Source organism: Procambarus clarkii, chromosome 14 (assembly GCF_040958095.1).
Source record: "Procambarus clarkii isolate CNS0578487 chromosome 14, FALCON_Pclarkii_2.0, whole genome shotgun sequence".
In the NCBI taxonomy this organism is placed as follows: domain Eukaryota; kingdom Metazoa; phylum Arthropoda; class Malacostraca; order Decapoda; family Cambaridae; genus Procambarus; species Procambarus clarkii.
This window is the reverse complement of record NC_091163.1, coordinates 6,348,245-6,370,370: the sequence shown is the minus strand read 5'-3', so window position 1 is coordinate 6,370,370 and position 22,126 is coordinate 6,348,245. Positions and strand designations below refer to the sequence as shown.

General features: G+C 42.7%; 1 protein-coding gene across 1 annotated transcript in view; it reads left to right on the top strand.

The window, feature by feature from the left end:
• The window catches only part of LOC123772183 (sodium/glucose cotransporter 4), a 40,262-nt gene that overhangs the window by 1,565 nt on the left and 16,571 nt on the right, over positions 1-22,126 (top strand). Inside the window, exons 2-7 of the mRNA XM_069324277.1 lie at positions 12,710-12,781; positions 14,251-14,355; positions 14,485-14,649; positions 15,005-15,203; positions 19,770-19,990; positions 21,838-22,081. Coding sequence (XP_069180378.1) covers positions 12,710-12,781; positions 14,251-14,355; positions 14,485-14,649; positions 15,005-15,203; positions 19,770-19,990; positions 21,838-22,081 — 1,006 coding nt within the window. The remainder of the gene's footprint in view (positions 1-12,709; positions 12,782-14,250; positions 14,356-14,484; positions 14,650-15,004; positions 15,204-19,769; positions 19,991-21,837; positions 22,082-22,126) is intronic.

Sequence of the window (22,126 nt, the reverse complement as noted above, 5' to 3'; positions counted from 1 at the left end):
AGTAGTATATAGCGGTGACGTTAAATGTAGTGGTGGCACTGGCAGGTTGGCAGTCCTGGTGCAGAGTAGTAACGGGTTCTCACGCATGCAGCCTCATCACTAGAAATTGAAAGTTGACAAGACGAGGCTCTTGTGCTCAGGTTCTGGTAATACGTTATCTACGTCCTAGAGATATCTTTTAGTATGATTTCCGCCACAGTTTAGGCCTAAAGTTTGTAACCTAAAGAAGCAAGATTAGTGCTAATGGGTATTATGTTAAGACAAGGTCGCTACGTCTCCAGGGATTTTCCCAGAGAATTTTGCTAAACATTATTGCAGTATTTTGTGCCACATTTTCTAGAAAATTTTTCCTTCCAATAAATATTTAGATTTTGAGGGTCCAATTCCTGTTGGACCAACTGCAAGGAATGCTAAGCATTTTTTGAAAAGTTTGTTCTTAACTATAAAAAGTTAATTCTTCTCTCACATATTTAGTTTCTTTTTTAATAGCTTGTACTCTGTGAGATTTAAACATGAAAAGCGTTGAATGACAAATAGTTTTGGCTTCTGACTACAGTCAAATTCAAATAAATTACATTAAACTTAAAATTACATGTAAAATAATAATTAGACCAGAAATGAATTGAAATTGAAATTGAAATAAGTTTATTGAGGTAGAATACACACAAAGGGATGAGGTAGCTCAAGCTATTCTCACCCCGTTCAGTACATCGTGTTAATACATACATAGACACACATCACAAGCAATAAACGTATTACCGAACATTCTGAGAGATAAACATATACATTTCCTCCTTTACACAAGTAGTATGGTAACCAGAAGTGAATTTTGTTGATAATTAGTGCGGTAGATGACTATGATATATTGGCAAGAAGCTTTGTAAAATTAGGAGCTGAATGGGATATGACTGAGCATACACTAAAAGCCAGCCAAGGAGTACGGAAATTCCTATCTGTACATTCACCGGAATACCCCCAATAGCTTGTTTGTGTGTTGTCCCACTAGGAACCCCTTCCCCGGGCGCTTTGACGTCAAGAGTCTCATGAGCATAGTAATTACTATGCCCATGAGGCATAGTAATTGCCCATGATCCAACTAATTTATACATGTGACATTGTTTCGGTACACAGATCTACTGCTTTCTGGGCCTGTAAGCCTTCGGTAGCTGTATATTATTATTATTTTCTTATGAATTGTAGTTGTCGGGTAACTTAATTAACGTGAGCTTCAAGTTTTTATATTGGCTAAGCTTAGAGCCACAGATTTTACTGGGTTAAACATTACTTATATTTAATTATATTGCTGTCGAGTATGTAGGCTCAGATGAGCGTTTGATATTTTTGCTTTAGCAATAATAAAACTAAGGATAAAATGCTTATACAGTAAATGGTATTATTATTATTATTATTATATCTTACTCTTTTTCCTGATCATTATCATTCACCGTATGAAGGGTTTATAATCGATTTTGATAACATGCTGTTGTGCAGTTATGTTTTGTTCACATGCATAACAGCATGTTATGCATGTGAGTTGAGCCTCTAGGAGTTGATTGGACAATACCTAACAAAATACGCTTTACTCGTGAAGAATCGCAATAAAGTGGTGACTACCACTGGTAGTGATAGTGACTAGTGACCATTAATGGAAGGGACAGTGACTGGTGACTGCCACTGGGAATGGCAGTGAGTACCGCTGGAGGTGACAGTGACACCACTAGGAAAGGGAAGGGAACTATCAGGAGAAAGCGATTGATTGACTGATGACGAATAAGCCACCCAAGTGGTGGCACGGGCAGAGAAAGCGCCAAGCCATTAGTTTTGGCTTGGAAGCCATTTAGCACTTGGAAGGGATCAGGATAAGGTTTTGGGATGGGACGGTGGGGAAGAAATGGTGCCTTACTACTCGGACGGTCGAGGATTGAACCCAGACCTGCATGAAGTAATACCGTCGCGCCCAAGTGGTTGGACGACCACCACTAGGAGTGACAGTCACTAGTGACCTCCGCTGGGAGTGACTAGTGACCACTCCTTGGGAGGGAGGGAATTATCAAGGGAAAACGCCAAGCCATTACGACTATATAGCACTGGGAAGGGGTCAGGATAAGGAATTTGGGATGGGACGCGCGGAAGGAATAGTGCCCAACCACTTGAATGGTCGGGGATTGAATGCCGACCTGCATGAAGCGAGACCACTCCTTGGAGTTACAAGGACTACTGACCACTACTGGGAGTGACGGTGACCACCACTGGGAGTGACAATGTCTAGTGCAGTAAAGCCATGCACCCTGACATTGAGGTTCAGTGTGAATCAGAGACCGAGGTCCTGGCCATGCACTAGGCTACAGCGTCCTCCGGTACATTATATACATACTGTTGAGATCGCCATACATCAGGAATGCTCCACTTTGCAATAATAATACGTAACCTATTGAGTGGAATTGAATTTATTGAATATTGTAATGTCAAGAAATGAGGAGTGGCTTACTTCAAATATGTATAATCAAAGGGTATGATAATCTTTGGTTAATGAAATTTAATTTGAATATTGCCTAATCAAACTTAACGAACAACGATGGTTGAGTAATTATAGGCAGTCAATTTTATATCAATTAAGCAAAATATGTTGTCTATTCGAATGGCAAACATATGGATAAATATTATCTAAAGTGATACACAGGCATACCTTGTGTACATTTTATTGTCATAAACAGGATAAGTAATTTCCGTCACAGTCGCGCCTCATATTGTGCAACCATCACCACCACAACCACCACCGCCACCCCTAGTAGTACCATAGCACTACCACTACCACCAGTATCGGCACCACGACTACCATTCATTACACCACCACCACCTCCACTTCCAACAGCAACACCAACGTTAACAGCATCACCTCCAACATCGGCATCTCCACCTCCGCCACTACCAACAGTAGCACCACCACCACCATCAATAGCAGCACCTTCACCACCAACAGCAGCACTTCCAGCTCCACCACCACCAAAGGTACCTCCACCACCACCTTCAGCAGCACCACCAACAAGAGCATGTTGTTTAAGATACGCTACTTGGAACAAAAAGTTCCAAATAGCACGGGCTATGGTGAGCCCGTAGTAGACTTACCTGGCACAGGAGAGGGGCTGTAACTTGAAACAAGAGCATCAGCACCTTCAATAATAACAACAGTACTACCTTCACCTCAACAAGTGCAATGTACTGAAAGAAATTGTGAAAACCACCTCCATCCATAGCTTTAAGGCCAAATTTGTTAAAGTATTTGTACGCCAGAACTGCTAACTTATAACGCACCAGATACACCGGGGCGCATCCGATCCCACGATCGTCGTCGCCCCTAAATCAACACAACAACAACAACACTAGATACAACAGGGTTAGTTGGTGAGGCATAAAGAGCAATTTCCTGTAATCACCTTTAGGTAACCACTACCACTAACTACCTCTACCTGTTGAGTTATAGTTTAACTAATTCTGACGTTCGAATTCTTTGTCGAAAATTGTGGATGGAGGTGGCTTACTACAACTTCTTTCAGTTTACTTCACTTTTTTATACAATATAAGAGTATTTCCTTTACATTTCCAGCTTCCACTTATGTCGATCGTCAGAGTAGTTAAATAGTAACGCAAGAGGTACAACAAGGCTAATAGTCGGGGCATTAAGAGCTAGGGCTCACTTCCCCGTAACCAGTGATAGGTGAGTACCACCACCACGATACCGTGCCCACAGGAAGGCGCGCCGCTGCCCGGCTTGCGTCATCGTCTCAACACAGGAATTCCAGGCCTGATAACCTTCACAAGAAAAGGAGGAAAATTCTGTTCGTTGTTTAGTTTTCATTTTTCATGTTTTACATAGCAATTGAAAAGTTGCGGAGAACATATTATCATTTGTATTTGGAAGGTGTAGATATTCCGGTCACCATGGTAGCCTATTTGTTTAATAACTGGGCCAAGAAACTGCTTTCAACGCATGCCTCACTAAGTTGTGTTAATTGGTTGGCAACATAGTATGATGCACACCAATATTGTCGTATTATTGTTTATAAATCATTCAAAATAAATTATATTGTGTTATTGAAGCAGGAAGGCATTACAGCTATCGCACACTCGTTGATACATCATATTTAATGTAGTGAGCATCCGGTGGGGCTGGCCCATACAACCGGATGATGGCCTGTGGTGGTAACGTTTGTCTCGGGTTTCTTCTGGGAAACCGGCGAGGAAACGTTTGTAATTTGTTTATCATATTTATATTACTAAGAATCTTATTTTCCCCAAGAAGACAAATGTTTGTTACTGTGACCTTAGGCAGACCCACGTCTGGACCTAAGGTAGGTCTACGTTTCTACTATAAGTAGGCGTACGTCTGAATAGTAGTCAGTAGTAGGATTTCATTTGAAAGTTTGATGACGCTGATAATTTCTTTTACCACGGACATGGTCATGCATTTATGCAATGCTAACAGACATATATATAGTTTCTTCTGTCCAACTAGGACAGGGATAGAGATCGTTCCCGTACATCTAGTGCAGTGAGTTATTGAACTCTCAACGACAAAAGGTGATTTAATTGTCTTTACAATGGTACTCATTACACTTACATTGTAGTGTGTGGTGCACAGGCAGGGTTTGAGGGGGGAGCAGAGGTGTAGTGTCTGAGGGAGCTGAGGGACTCGTCTTAACCCGTACCAGCAATCGTGCTCATATAAAGGTGTGATCATTTACAAAGCCTCCATCCAGTTACTGAATATTTTACATGTGCCTCACAATGGTATTCTGAACTTTAAACTTTGATATTAAGATTTCATGACACACTGTAGTGTCTTGCACGACTTGAGACACCGGTTACAACCGCTATGTGTAGCAAGTATCTTTTTTTTCTGTAGCCAAGGTCGACTGGGGTACATGACTAGCAGTCGCTTCTACTATAGTAGTACTAGCGGCGGGGTATATGACCGCACTAAGCAGGTAATCTTCACCAGGGGCCGGATTCATCGAACATCTACCCACCACTTTCGAAACCTGTACATCTTTCTTCAATTTCAGTGGCTTTATATATATCTATTAAACAGTTTACGAACTTGAAAACGTCACAACCCAAGTTTATTGTTGTTATAATCAACCTCGTAGTGCATTCTTCTCTGACATATGGAAGTTTAGTTAAACATTTAATGAGTCAAGACTCCACTCTAGTACAAGGCCCTCAGGCATTCAATACCCTGATGTTCCTTGCCTCCCAGTACAAGGCCCTCAGGCGTTCAATAGGCTATTGCGCCTTGCCTCCCAGTATAAGGCCCTCAGGCGTTCAATAGGCTATTGTTCCTTGCCTCCCAGTACAAGGCCCTCAGGCGTTCAATAGGCTATTGTTCCTTGCCTCCCAGTATAAGGCCATCAGGCGTTCAATAGCCTGATGTTCCTTGCCTCCCAGTACAAGGCCCTCAGGCGTTCAATAGCCTGATGTTCCTTGCCTCCCAGTACAAGGCCTTCAGGCGTTTAATAGCCTGATGTTCCTTGCCTCCCAGTATAAGGCCATCAAGCGTTCAATAGCCTGATGCCCCTTGCCTCGCTAATATAAGGTCCTCCGGCGTTCAGTTGCCTGGCGTTCCCTGCTTCGCCAGTACAAGGTCTTCTTGGGTTCAGTAGCCTGTTGTTCCAGGCAGGAATATCACTGAAAAAGGTAACGTAGTGTTCCTTGCCTTACCGAGGTCTTTGTGGTCGGAACCTTTCTCTTGCATTTTATTTAAATAACTCTAGCCGCTATACTAGTGGGAGATTCAGGAAGTCAGATTCCAAATTCAGAGTCACGATCAAGGGCGATCTGACTGTGGGGCGTGGATAGAGACCGACTTCCTGTCCGGGACTTGGTAGTCATAACTCTGGCGACTTTGCCAGTGTTACTGTGGTGATTTGTGTGCGACATCTCTCTAAACGTTAGGAATTCAGTTTCAGCCCTGTACTACTTAATTATTTAAAGTGACAGCGCGTGTATCTTGGATTTATTTCTATATATGTGAAATATCCAACATTCATGAGGTTTATTCAATGACCTAATTACTCGTTAATTAAATTTGATACAGTAATTAAATTTAGTGTGATAATGATTTGTGTGGTGATAATAACGAGTGTAATAGTAATTGTGGTGGTAGTAATCATGATGATGATAATGAGTGGATTGGTGATGATTGTCCTAGTGATTGTTTGCAGGGATATTCCCTCCTGCACGGAGCCTAAGTCTCTGATTGACAGAATTCTTGAATCATCCCACAGACCCTGACGACCACAGCTGTCACGTTGTGGTCGCTGTACATGATCTGCGCGGCTTTACCTCTCTAGTGTTGCTCTTAATGTTTGGTTTATTTATTTATTTATTTATTTATTTATTTATATACAAGAAGGTATATTGGGTTCATGAGAGTACAGAGACTTGAAGTTTTACATTCCTGTAATTTAGCCACTAGCCACTAGCACGCATAGCGTTTCAAGTTCAAGTATGTTTATTGAGACAAGAAAAAAATACATCTCAAAGGAATAGAGTAGCTTAGGCTATTTCTACCCTCTCTTATAACGTTTCAGGCAGATCCTTAATTTAACATATAATCTTAAGAAGGTAATTTCTAGCAAAATTAAAAAAATGTTTACAGGTACATTGTAAGTACAAAAATATATTGTAAGAAAGTACAAAAACACATCGCAAGAAGTTACAAAAAAGCATTGCGAGAAAGTACAAAAAAAACTTTCTATAAGAAATTCTATAAGAGACAGTGCGAGTTACAACATTAGTAGGCATTGGGTTATTTTAACTTTAGTTATTTTTTTTAATGTGTGTGGCATGTTGGTGCCCAGATGCCCCGATTTAGTTGAGAGTTGTGCGGCCCCGTCTGCAATGTCATTCCCTAGTATTCCTACATGATTTCCCATCCAGCTGGTAAGAATTGGATGACCCTGGATGATGATTGTAGTTTGATGATTGTAGTTTGATGATTGTAGTGATGTTGATTTTGATGATAATGGTTGTGGTGGCAATGAATTTGATGGTATCATTGCAATGGTCGTGGTAATTGTGGTGGTGATGATGATGATAATGGGGGTGGTGATGATGGTGATGGAGGTTGTGATAGCAGTAATGGTGATGGTGATGATGCTAGTGTTACTGGTGATGGTGGTGACGATTGTAGTGATGATGGTGGCGGTGATGATGATGATGACAGTATTACTGGTGACATATAATGGTAATGTCTTCTCACAGACATAATAACAGGATAACAAGACCCACACTTGTGTATTTGTGAATTGTACGTCAAGATTCGTACCAAGTCTTACGCGCTCCCATGGAATGCTTCGTCAAGGTCGTTGAGGTTACGCTGAGACTTATATATAAACGTCTAAGGTGACTGCTACGCTGCACCTTTGTCACCTCTGTTCCCGACTGGCGATATCACCTGCGGCGATATCGCAGGTGACACAGTATCATCACCACTGGTGATGGTGATGGTAGTGTTACTGGTGATGGTGGTGGTGGTGATGATGGTGATGGGGGTAGTGTTACTGGTGATGATTGTGGTGTTACTGTGGTTGATGGTGGCGGTGATGATTGTAATGTTACCGATGATGATGATGGTGGCGGTGATGATGACAGTGTCAGCGGTGATAATGACACTGGTCACAGAGAGGAGAGTGCGGTGACTGGCTGTTGTACACAAATCTTGTCAGCGTTGCGTGTAATTTGGCGGGAATGTGTCCTTCAGGCGGGCAACTCACCTGGCGGGCCCGGCCTCTCACACTCCATGTGTATTTCTATGTATATTGTTCACATGCGTATGTGTTCGTGTGTTTGTACATGTATGTGTTAAAGCTGTGATGGGCTATCTTCATTCCAACCACTTGGACTGGTCGGTATAAGGCGAATAAGTCGATTGTTGCAGGGTCCATCGGGTCATTATTATGACCCGATGGTCATAATAATGTTTGAGGCACTGGTTCTTCATCCCGGCCTCATAGCCTAGCGCCTTGTCCTTATATCCCAGCGCCTTGTCCTCATATCCCAGCGCCTTGTCCTCATATCCCAGCGCCATTTCCTCATATCCCAGCGCCTTGTCATCATAGCCTAGCGCCTTGTCCTCATATCCCAGCACCTTATCCTCATATCCCAGCGCCTTGTCCTCATATCCCAGCGCATTGTCCTCATATCCCAGCGCCTTATCCTCGTATCCCAGCACCTTATCCTCATATCCCAGCGCCTTGTCCTCATATCCCAGCGCATTGTCCTCATATCCCAGCGCCTTATCCTCAGTATCCCAGCACCTTATCCTCATATCCCAGCGCCTTGTCCTCATATCCCAGCGCCTTGTCCTCATATCCCAGCACCTTGTTCTCATATTCCTTCCAAGTATTATACAGTAATACTGGCTTATCGCTTTCTCCTCATAATTACCTTTACTTTCTTTGCCTATGTATCATATTCATTCCTTCGGGATGTTGTAGTTCGCGTCCAATTGTATCATTAGCAAATAATCGTGGAAGCTTCTTTAGTGTCCCTTACACCACTAAGGTATAAGGGACAATCAGGACACGTACCAGTGTCCTGATTGTCATACCCGAATATTACCATAGGTTAAGATGTATTATCTTAGATCAGGATGTATTAGTCACGTATTAATCGACTAGAGGGTGCATCTGGGAATACCCAACGCATTGGTTCGAATCCTCATCATCCTCCTTTCTCAATTCTGACTTAGTCGCCATAACTGGAAACTGATGCACAGGTTTCGTAAGTGGATGTGTAAACACTTGATCAATTCCGAGCCCCCTTTGGTGAGACACTGCGTTGTTACGAGGGGAGAAAATGTAGGTTTTTGCTTCTATGTTGGTGTCAGGATACATTAGTAATACATTAGTGGTGTGTAATACATTAGTACTCCGTAGGGGGGGACTGTCGCCTCAGTGGGGGAGGGGGGGTGGAGTTGCAGGCGGGTGGATTCGTTATCAACGGTACCAACAGTGATACCATCATTACCAACAGTGATACCATCATTACCAACAGTGACACCATCATTACCAACAGTGACACCATCATTACCAACAGTGATACCATCATTACCAACAGTGATACTATCATTACCAACAGTGATACCATAATTGCCAACAGTGACACCATCATTACCAACAGTGATACCATCATTACCAACAGTGATACCATCATCACCAACAGTGACACCATCATTACCAACAGTGACACCATCATTACCAACAGTGATACCATCATTACCAACAGTGATACTATCATTACCAACAGTGATACTATCATTACCAACAGTGATACTATCATTACCAACAGTGATACTATCATTACCAACAGTGATACCAGCATTACCAAGAGTGATACCATCATTACCAACAGTGACACCATCATTACCAACAGTGACACCATCATTACCAACAGTGATACCATCACTACCAAGAGTGATACCATCATTGCCAACAGTGACACCATCATTACCAACAGTGATACCATCATTACCAACAGTGACACCTTCGATATCAACAGTACCAACAGGAGGGCCATCATTGCCAGCAGTAAAATTATCATTATCATTACAACAATTGACAACAACGCCGTCACACTGATATCCATCAACATCACTATTACAATTACTTCGGCTTGGTGCCTTATTTGATAATTACTGATCATCACTATTACGCCCATCAACAGCATCACCGTCACCATTATAACACCTAACAACAACTCACCAATACAACTACCAAAAACAGTACCATCACCATTACAACAACCACACCACCACAACCACCACCACCAGCAATATCACCAACACCAACAAGAAGTTAGCAGAGAACAAGGATGTGCAGGCACCAGGAGAGTTGAACTGTACCGTAGCAAGTGATCCCACAGCCTCACCCCGGAGGCCAGCCCACTGGGTAATATAATATATATACCAGACGTGGGAACGCAGAAGGGTTTACACCATAGGTCAGGTTTGCTGGGTATAAATACATGTTACCTCACATGGGGCCCACACGGGAGACATCTCCCGTCACGCAGGGTGCAGTTGCACCTCCACAGATCTCCAGTATCAGCTCTTGATACTGGTAATGGCTCAAAAGGGCCACCACTAACGGGCTATTCATGCCCGTGCCACCTTTTGGGTGGCTTAAGCTTCATCAATCAATCAATCATGGGGCCCATATGCATTTTGCAACGTCTCGTGTTCTTATTTAATATTTAATTTGTGGTTTAGGAGGGCGCTGCTATTGGTGATAATTAATGTTTACACTAATGATCATTGGAACAGTTGATAATGATTATAAATATTTACATTGTGATGGTGAGAACAGCTGTTAATGCTTGTGTTTACATTATGGTGGAGAGAACAGCTGTTGATGCTTGTGTTTACATTGTGGCGGAGATAACAGCTGTTAATGCTTGTGTTTACATTGTGGTGGAGAGAACAGCTGTTAATGCTTGTGTTTACATTGTGGCGGAGATAACAGCTGTTAATGCTTGTGTTTACATTGTGGTGGAGAGAACAGCTGTTAATGCTTGTGTTTACATTGTGGCGGAGAGAACAGCTGTTGATGCTTGTGTTTACATTGTGGTGGAGAGAACAGCTGTTGATGCGTGTTTACATTATGGTGGAGAGAACAGCTGTTAATGCTTGTGTTTACATTATGGTGGAGAGAACAGCTGTTGATGCTTTGAAATTGAAATTGAAATAAGTTTATTGAGGTAAAATACACACAAAGGGATGAGGTAGCTCAAGCTATTCTTATCCCGTTCAGTACATCGTGTTAATACATACATAGACATATATCACAAGCAATAAACGTATTACCGAACATTCTGAGAGATAAACATATACATTTCCTCCTTTACACAAGTAGTATGGTATCAGACGTACACACAAATACTTTTATGACCTAGGTATACTGTATAGACAATTTGCAAGAGACATGCAGATAATTCAACAAAAGATTACAGTCTTGGTGCAAAATTCTTGTATCTCTCAAGAATATCATCAACCTTTCCGTTGTGACACATCCAGGCTATTTGTTTGTTTATTCAGATAAGGTACATATATATAAGTGATGTTACATTAATGGATTGATATATAGATAGAGCTAGTACATACAATGCCTAAAGCCACTATTACGCAATGCGTTTCGGGCAAGAAAAACATTAATATCTAGAACGTAATACTAATTGAGCATAAAGAATAAAAAGTGTTGAGAACAAATACAAATAAAGATAAAAAAAAGGGGGAACATGACTGAAAAAGCAGCACAAATACAATAGGTTGACAAACAGTGTTGATTAAAAAAAATAACAGACATGGGTTGACAATAGAGGAGTGAGGTAGGTTACAGGGAATTTATTAGGTAGTGTTTAGTTTTTATCTTAAACTGGTTGAGAGAGGTACAGTCTTTACCATGGTTGGGAAGGTCATTACACATTCTGGGTCCCTTGATTTGTAGAGCATTTCTAGTTTGATTAAGTCGTACTCTAGGAATATCAAAACTGTATTTATTTCTGGTGTGGTGCTCATGGGTTCTGTTACAACCTTCAATGAAGCTTTTGAGGTCAGGATTGGCATTACAGTTCAGCGTTTTATATATGTATGCATTACAGTTCAGCGTTTTATATATGTATAATACACAAGAGAGAATGTGCAGTGACTTAATATCTAACATATTCAGAAATTTGAGTAAGGGTACCGAGTGATGTCTGGAGCCAGAGTTGGATATTGTCCTAATAGCAGCTTTGTGTTGGGTAATTAGAGGACGTAAATGATTTTGGGTAGTAGAACCCCAAGCACAAATACCATAGTTGAGGTATGGATAGATGAGGGAGTAATAGAGAGTAACCAGGGCAGGGCGGCGTACATAATATCTGATCTTAGAAAGAATGCCAACAGTTTTTGAAACTTTTTTTGATATATTTAGAATGTGTCCCTGGAAATTCAGCTTGTGGTCGATGAGAACGCCAAGGAATTTGCCGTCTAATTGTTACAAATTTGGGTATTGTTTATTTTGAGATTTATCTGATTAGAGGATTTATTGCCAAACAGAATATAAAACGTTTTGTCAATGTTAAGGGTGAGTTTGTTGGCAGTTAGCCAAAGATGGACTTTCTCTAGCTCAGTATTTACTGTGGCATTTAGAGCAAGGGGGTCAGGAGTGGAGTAAATGAAGGTTGTGTCGTCAGCAAATAGAATTGGTTTGAGGTGTTGGGAGGCATTTAGAAGGTCATTAATGTAGATGAGAAAGAGGAGAGGGCCAAGTATGCTGCCCTGAGGAACACCAATGTTGATGGGTAGGGTGGGAGAAATTGTATTATTCACAGAATTGAATTGAATTATTTGTTCAGGAACAGTCCTTATCTCAGTGTTTCTATATACATTAATCAACGGACAATCAAGAACATAATGGGCAAGAGTGTGAGACCTTAACATACCACATAGTTTACACTTCGTGTCATTATCATGAACACCTATCCCATATTCCCAGTTATATTTGCACCCAAGCCTGAGCCGCATGTGCAGAGTCACTCCAAGCATTTCTCCTTATCCCCTGTTGATGCTTGTGTTTACATTGTGGAGGAGATAACAGTTGTTAATGCTTGTGTTTACATTATGGTGGTAGTAGAAACAGCTGACTAATGTTTATCTCCCTTTCGACAGTCATCATGGAAGAGTCAGCGTGGCAGCGTGTCCGGGTACTTCCTCGCCTCTCGCAACATGCATTGGATCCCTGTGAGTACTGATGTAATGTTTGTGATACTCACCTGTATGTGCCTGCAGGGTGGGCGTCAGCTCCTGGGCCCGGTCTTTCAGTCAGTTCTTGACTGCCATTAATGTGTCCTGTCTGTTGTGGTCATGAGGCGTCTGTTAAGTCTCTCTCCCTGTCGTCTAGTAACTCATTTATTCAACTTTTCCTCAAAGCTGCTTAATCTAGTATTTCTTATGTTAGAATTATTTGTTATCATATTTTTTTTTAAATTATACTTTATTTTATTTAATTTGTTCTTCGTTTTATTTTTTAATTTTTTGAGGCTACCTTCAGCAAATGATCTCTATTAACTTGACAATTACTTCAAACCCTTCAACATCCAACACTGCGTCTTCGCTTTCTACAACTAGTACATTAAGACAAGAAATAGTATCACATATATGTTTCCTTATGAATCATCGTCAGTAACTCTTCATAAATATTGCCTATGTAATCTCTCCGTCTCCAAGGCAAATGAATATTAATGTTATTGTGAGGATGTTCTATAGCTGTTAATCTACGAGGGTAGCTGGAGACTAGATCCCCAACTGCTGCAAATGACAAAGTTCCAGACCGAGCTGTAGCTGTTGGTCCCCCCTCTCATGAGAGAATCTCCAGCTCTCTTAGGTCCATACTGTGCAAACTGAATACAATTGGCCAACATCGCAGTGTGCCCTCAGAAGGTCAGGAACAAGTCTTTCAGCAAACCTTTTGGCTTACCACAAAGTTCCTTAATTCTTATGTTTATAATCCATAATAACCTTCCTCCATATACCGCTGCCAGCTTGTGTATACATCTCCAGACACTTGTTCCCATACGCCGTGATACGTAAACATTGTCTAGTTTCTATCTCATATTCATATTATTAGCAATTGTTTTTATATTAATATGTTGTTACAGGTGTTTGATATTTTCTCCAATACTCCACATCTCGCATGACTGCCACTTTTAATACAAATTGCTATATTTGGCTATACATTTTCTGATGTAATTTTAAGTTATATCACTGAACCCAATAGGCTTTGGAACTATACATCAGTCGATTAGGGAATGAGAGGCGGGATCCAAGAGCCGTAGCTCAACTCCCGCAAGTACAAGTTAGTGAACCTCTGATAACAAATCTACAGACCACGCTGGTGTGTACACACCGGCAAGGTGTAATGTGTACACCGACACTCCCACAACAGGTGGGAGCGTCACTGTTGGTCTCCCACACTGACATTCTCTCCCACAACAACAGGTGGGAGCGTCACTGTTGGTCTCCCACACTGACATTCTCTCCCACAACAACAGGTGGGAGCGTCACTGTTGGTCTCCCACACTGACATTCTCTCCCACAACAACAGGTGGGAGCGTCACTGTTGGTCTCCCACACTGACATTCTCTCCCACAACAACAGGTGGGAGCGTCACTGTTGGTCTCCCACACTGACATTCTCTCCCACAACAACAGGTGGGAGCGTCGCTGTTCGCCAGCAACATCGGGTCGGGTCACTTCATAGGCCTGGCTGGGTCCGGGGCCGCGGCTGGGATTGGTGTGGCGGGCTTCGAGCAGAGCGTGAGTTTTGTAGCATGTTCTTTGTAGTGTGAGTCTTGTAGCGCGACTTGTAGCTGTGTCTAATGCAATATACACGTTCACAAACTACGTGTGAAAGTTATGGAGATAAAGGTGTTGGTGTGGTCGCAGGCCGTGTACATCCTGATGCTGCTGGGGTGGCTGTTCGTGCCTGTGTACATGAGCTCCGGGGTGTACACCATGCCCGAGTACCTGAGAGAGAGGTTCGGCGGACAGCGGATCAGGGTCTACCTCTCCTTCCTGGCGCTCCTCCTCTACATCTTCACCAAGATCTCCGTCAGTATATACCGTCTTCTGTCTTCCTTGGTGTTGACACCATCAACTTTGTGTAACAAATAACTTTACAGACGTTTCTTGAATAACTGAATATCACACTTGTCACTGAAGTCGGTTATTTAATTGATTTGTGGTGCTTGATTTTTCCTTTTTAGATCTGTATATGAAAGTGCTTAACACTAAGAATTTTTTTTCCTTGGCTAAATTCTGTATTTAAGGTCTGTTTCTCTACAAAAGTTGCGTCCTCAGACTGTGTGACTAACCAATTACGTCCTCAGACTGTGTAACTAACCGTGTCTGTCGACTAAAACAATCTCTGTGAACGTATATAAGATGCTATAACACCCACGTACAGGCGGACCTATACGCCGGAGCTTTGTTCATCCAGCTGGCGCTGAACAAGACGTCCCCAGAGTGGCTGTACCTGAGCATCCTCTTCCTGCTGGCCGTGGCCGCCATCTTCACCATCTCCGGGGGTCTCACCGCCGTGGTCTGGACCGACTTCGTCCAGACCATTCTCATGATCGTCGGGGCCTTCATCCTCATGGTCATGTGTGAGTCTCCCCTCACCTTCACCAGTTGATCCCATTTTCTCTTATCAATTATAATTTATTGTCGATCTAATATTATCAATCTAAGAAACAATGAATATAAGTTTGATCAGTTCTGAGTTGGGAAAGACCTGCGTATAAATACTGGTTTGAAAATCAGTTTGGAAATTGAAACTGGTTTTGCAATACCAGTTTCACCATAAGTGTTGGAAGTCACCTTTGTGGTTTCCTAGAACTGGTTTAGAAATGTATTTGTAGAACAGATTATCTAAGTAATATTGTGGAGACGCGGGCCCACCTGATTGTTCCCAAGTAAAGGTTAGACCCATGTATGACTAAATTTGGGTGGATATATATATATATATATATATATATATATATATATATATATATATATATATATATATATATACAATCTTTGGACAACACCCACCAGTGGGACTCGAACCCAGAAAGCACAACTACCTTCCAGTAGCTGGCATAACTAGTATGCTTTAACCCACTACGCCATCAGACCTTACAAAAGAAGTAGATAGTTCGAGATATATATATCTCAAACATCTCTACCTCCCGAAGGCACCAGATGAGTGAGGGGTCAGTCTGCAATTTTCGTCAAGCCACTGTCAATGTGAGAGAACTCGTGTCCAGCTTATAAGCCTATACTTGCATAAACCACAAGTGAAGATAAACAATCTTTGGACAACACCCACCAGTGGGACTCGAACCCAGAAAGCACAACTACCTTCCAGTAGCTGGCATAACTAGTATGCTTTAACCCACTACGCCATCAGACCTTACAAAAGAAGTAGATAGTTCGAGATATATATATCTCAAACATCTCTACCTCCCGAAGGCACCAGATGAGTGAGGGGTCAGTCTGCAATTTTCGTCAAGCCACTGTCAATGTGAGAGAACTCGTGTCCAGCTTATAAGCCTATACTTGCATAAACCACAAGTGAAGATAAACAATCTTTGGACAACACCCACCAGTGGGACTCGAACCCAGAAAGCACAACTACCTTCCAGTAGCTGGCATAACTAGTATGCTTTAACCCACTACGCCATCAGACCTTACAAAAGAAGTAGATAGTTCGAGATATATATATCTCAAACATCTCTACCTCCCGAAGGCACCAGATGAGTGAGGGGTCAGTCTGCAATTTTCGTCAAGCCACTGTCAATGTGAGAGAACTCGTGTCCAGCTTATAAGCCTATACTTGCATAAACCACAAGTGAAGATAAACAATCTTTGGACAACACCCACCAGTGGGACTCGAACCCAGAAAGCACAACTACCTTCCAGTAGCTGGCATAACTAGTATGCTTTAACCCACTACGCCATCAGACCTTACAAAAGAAGTAGATAGTTCGAGATATATATATCTCAAACATCTCTACCTCCCGAAGGCACCAGATGAGTGAGGGGTCAGTCTGCAATTTTCGTCAAGCCACTGTCAATGTGAGAGAACTCGTGTCAAGCTTATAAGCCTATACTTGCATAAACCACAAGTGAAGATAAACAATCTTTGGACAACACCCACCAGTGGGACTCGAACCCAGAAAGCACAACTACCTTCCAGTAGCTGGCATAACTAGTATGCTTTAACCCACTACGCCATCAGACCTTACAAAAGAAGTAGATAGTTCGAGATATATATATCTCAAACATCTCTACCTCCCGAAGGCACCAGATGAGTGAGGGGTCAGTCTGCAATTTTCGTCAAGCCACTGTCAATGTGAGAGAACTCGTGTCCAGCTTATAAGCCTATACTTGCATAAACCACAAGTGAAGATAAACAATCTTTGGACAACACCCACCAGTGGGACTCGAACCCAGAAAGCACAACTACCTTCCAGTAGCTGGCATAACTAGTATGCTTTAACCCACTACGCCATCAGACCTTACAAAAGAAGTAGATAGTTCGAGATATATATATCTCAAACATCTCTACCTCCCGAAGGCACCAGATGAGTGAGGGGTCAGTCTGCAATTTTCGTCAAGCCACTGTCAATGTGAGAGAACTCGTGTCCAGCTTATAAGCCTATACTTGCATAAACCACAAGTGAAGATAAACAATCTTTGGACAACACCCACCAGTGGGACTCGAACCCAGAAAGCACAACTACCTTCCAGTAGCTGGCATAACTAGTATGCTTTAACCCACTACGCCATCAGACCTTACAAAAGAAGTAGATAGTTCGAGATATATATATCTCAAACATCTCTACCTCCCGAAGGCACCAGATGAGTGAGGGGTCAGTCTGCAATTTTCGTCAAGCCACTGTCAATGTGAGAGAACTCGTGTCCAGCTTATAAGCCTATACTTGCATAAACCACAAGTGAAGATAAACAATCTTTGGACAACACCCACCAGTGGGACTCGAACCCAGAAAGCACAACTACCTTCCAGTAGCTGGCATAACTAGTATGCTTTAACCCACTACGCCATCAGACCTTACAAAAGAAGTAGATAGTTCGAGATATATATATCTCAAACATCTCTACCTCCCGAAGGCACCAGATGAGTGAGGGGTCAGTCTGCAATTTTCGTCAAGCCACTGTCAATGTGAGAGAACTCGTGTCCAGCTTATAAGCCTATACTTGCATAAACCACAAGTGAAGATAAACAATCTTTGGACAACACCCACCAGTGGGACTCGAACCCAGAAAGCACAACTACCTTCCAGTAGCTGGCATAACTAGTATGCTTTAACCCACTACGCCATCAGACCTTACAAAAGAAGTAGATAGTAGATGGAAGGTAGTTGTGCTTTCTGGGTTCGAGTCCCACTGGTGGGTGTTGTCCAAAGATTGTTTATCTTCACTTGTGGTTTATGCAAGTATAGGCTTATAAGCTGGACACGAGTTCTCTCACATTGACAGTGGCTTGACGAAAATTGCAGACTGACCCCTCACTCATCTGGTGCCTTCGGGAGGTAGAGATGTTTGAGATATATATATCTCGAACTATCTACTTCTTTTGTAAGGTCTGATGGCGTAGTGGGTTAAAGCATACTAGTTATGCCAGCTACTGGAAGGTAGTTGTGCTTTCTGGGTTCGAGTCCCACTGGTGGGTGTTGTCCAAAGATTGTTTATCTTCACTTGTGGTTTATGCAAGTATAGGCTTATAAGCTGGACACGAGTTCTCTCACATTGACAGTGGCTTGACGAAAATTGCAGACTGACCCCTCACTCATCTGGTGCCTTCGGGAGGTAGAGATGTTTGAGATATATATATCTCGAACTATCTACTTCTTTTGTAAGGTCTGATGGCGTAGTGGGTTAAAGCATACTAGTTATGCCAGCTACTGGAAGGTAGTTGTGCTTTCTGGGTTCGAGTCCCACTGGTGGGTGTTGTCCAAAGATTGTTTATCTTCACTTGTGGTTTATGCAAGTATAGGCTTATAAGCTGGACACGAGTTCTCTCACATTGACAGTGGCTTGACGAAAATTGCAGACTGACCCCTCACTCATCTGGTGCCTTCGGGAGGTAGAGATGTTTGAGATATATATATCTCGAACTATCTACTTCTTTTGTAAGGTCTGATGGCGTAGTGGGTTAAAGCATACTAGTTATGCCAGCTACTGGAAGGTAGTTGTGCTTTCTGGGTTCGAGTCCCACTGGTGGGTGTTGTCCAAAGATTGTTTATCTTCACTTGTGGTTTATGCAAGTATAGGCTTATAAGCTGGACACGAGTTCTCTCACATTGACAGTGGCTTGACGAAAATTGCAGACTGACCCCTCACTCATCTGGTGCCTTCGGGAGGTAGAGATGTTTGAGATATATATATCTCGAACTATCTACTTCTTTTGTAAGGTCTGATGGCGTAGTGGGTTAAAGCATACTAGTTATGCCAGCTACTGGAAGGTAGTTGTGCTTTCTGGGTTCGAGTCCCACTGGTGGGTGTTGTCCAAAGATTGTTTATCTTCACTTGTGGTTTATGCAAGTATAGGCTTATAAGCTGGACACGAGTTCTCTCACATTGACAGTGGCTTGACGAAAATTGCAGACTGACCCCTCACTCATCTGGTGCCTTCGGGAGGTAGAGATGTTTGAGATATATATATCTCGAACTATCTACTTCTTTTGTAAGGTCTGATGGCGTAGTGGGTTAAAGCATACTAGTTATGCCAGCTACTGGAAGGTAGTTGTGCTTTCTGGGTTCGAGTCCCACTGGTGGGTGTTGTCCAAAGATTGTTTATCTTCACTTGTGGTTTATGCAAGTATAGGCTTATATATATATATATATATATATATATATATATATATATATATACATATATGAGCCAACAGGTCTTCCGCATGTTGTTTTAAATTTAGCTACTCAGAACAAAATGTCCATGTAGCACGGGCTATGGTGAGCCCGTAAGTCTTCCACAGTACTCTTGATTCTTATGATTATTAATACATAAATTGATAAATTGTAGGACCTGCCCGAAACGCTGCGCGTACTAGTGGCTGTACAAGAATGTAATTACTACCCTATGTATCCTCACAATCCCAATGTACCTTCCTGTATATATATAAATAAATAAATAAAACATATTTTCCTTTGCGGTTGGACAGCATTTATTGCTGTGGGAGGGTTCGAGTCCCTGGTGGAGCGCTTTGCCTACGCCACGGCCAGCGTGCGGGCGGTGGACGCAAGCAACAAGTCCTGCGGGGAGCCGCCTAGTGATTATATGCACCTCCTCCGGACCATTGAGCCGGGCAAGAGTGACTACCCCTGGACGGGTATGGTCTTTGGTCTTACTATCAACTCCATCTGGTACTGGTGTACTGATCAGGTTAGTGACTGGTGTGTGTGTGGCGTCCAGGTGTGTGTGTGTGTAATTACCTAAGTGTAGTTACAGATGAGAGCTACGCTCGTGGTGTCCCGTCTTCCCAGCACTCTTTGTCATATAACGCTTTGAAACTACTGACGGTCTTGGCCTCCACCACCTTGTTACGACCCTGGGTTCTCCAGTGGAAACCAGAGGTCAAAACTGAGCTATTAAACTTTCTGGTAGTACAGTTTAGTGCATCGCGAGTGGCAATTGTTTGTATCTTCCCTGCCAGTCGTAAGACTATTATTGTTTCTCAAAGAGCATTTAAAGACTGAGCTGGGGGTTGATTATTAAATAATAACATAGGCACCAACTCTACTTACTAATACTTTCTAATCATTCATAGAGTAACAATACGTTGCATAGGGAAAGATCTTTAATGTGCTTAGCTGCACGATCAATTAGGCTCCTTCCGGCACCACGACATGAGGGAGGCCAGCTGGTCGCTAGGAGCTCTCTCTTCTCTGGCTGGCGTTCGTGCGGACAAGACCTACTCTGTGGCTGCACCCCTAATCTCCTCCCTTCTCCTCTTACTTATTTCCCTTACCCTAAGTTCCTGTACCCTTAAGTTAAGTATTATATGGTGTTAAGTGTGCCTACTCTGGTAGTAAATATTGGTGAGACCTGGGGATAGTATTTGCCAGTGTTTTGGGTACCCCTAAGTGTTGTGTTTTGTATTAGGGTACCACATGGTCTCACTACCCTAAGCTGCATCCAGCTTCAGTGCTTATCCAGTAGTACTTTACCCTAGCTTGTTATTAGTGTAAACCTTGTATCCTGCCTAAGTGGACCAAGGCTTTTAACGTAAGATAGTGTGGTAAAGTTATTATTATTATTATTGTTATTGGTGTGAGTGTATATGGGGGGTTGTTGAGGGGTTAATAAATAAGTACATGAATTACAGAGTATCCCTTCTTCCTATGTGGGAGCGCATTGATCAACCCTTAGACTAACATATATGGTCTAGTAGAAAGTTATTACTACTGTGGATAGTTTATTTTGGGGGCCGGGCCTTTTAGCTCTCCCATATTTGATACTCTTGTCTTCTAACTACCCTTACCCCTTAATAGTACCAGTACCCCATAGAAGCCCCACAATCATTTATAACACACCTTCTCACTTAACTTGTTCCAACCGTCTACCACTCTATTTGCGAAGGTGAATTTTCTTATATTTCTTCGGCATCTGTGTTTAGCTAGTTTAAATCTATGACCTCTTGTTCTTGAAGTGCCAGGTCTCAGGAAATCTTCCCTGTCGATTTTATCAATTCCTGTTACTATTTTGTATGTAGTGTGTGTGTGTGTGTGTGTGTGTGTGTGTGTGTGTGTGTGTGTGTGTGTGTGTGTGTGTGTGTGTGTGTGTGTGTGTGTGTGTGTGTGTGTGTGTGTGTGTGTGTGGTATTAGGGGGTAGCATAAGGGCATCCAGGTGTGTGTGTCAGGTATCAGGATAGTCTCCATAAGGGTGTCCAGTTGTATAAGGTATTGCTACCATGTGACATCATCTCCACGTAGTATCACCACCATATATGTGACACCACGTAGCATCACCACCATATATGTGACACCACGTAGCATCAGCACCATATATGTGACCACCTCCACGTAGCATCACCACCATATATATGTGACACCACGTAGCATCACCACCATATATGTGACATCACCTCCACGTAACATCACCACCATATATATGTGACACCACGTAGCATCACCACCATATATGTGACATCACCTCCACGTAGCATCACCACCATATATATGTGACACCACGTAGCATCACCACCATATATGTGACCTCACCACTACAGGTTATCGTGCAGCGCACACTAGCGAGCAAGAACATGAGCCACGCCAAGGCGGGATGTATCCTGGCCGCCTACCTCAAGTTCCTGCCGCTGTGGCTCCTGGTGTTCCCCGGGATGGCCGCCAGGGTGCTCTACCCGGAGCGCGTCGCCTGCGCCACTCCCGACCTCTGTAAGGCCATCTGCGGCAGCCCCGGCGGCTGCTCGAACATTGCCTACGCTGAGCTCGTCCTCAACCTCCTCCCTACAGGTGACATTATAAATGACAATCATTCCTTTTGTCGGGGACACCGAG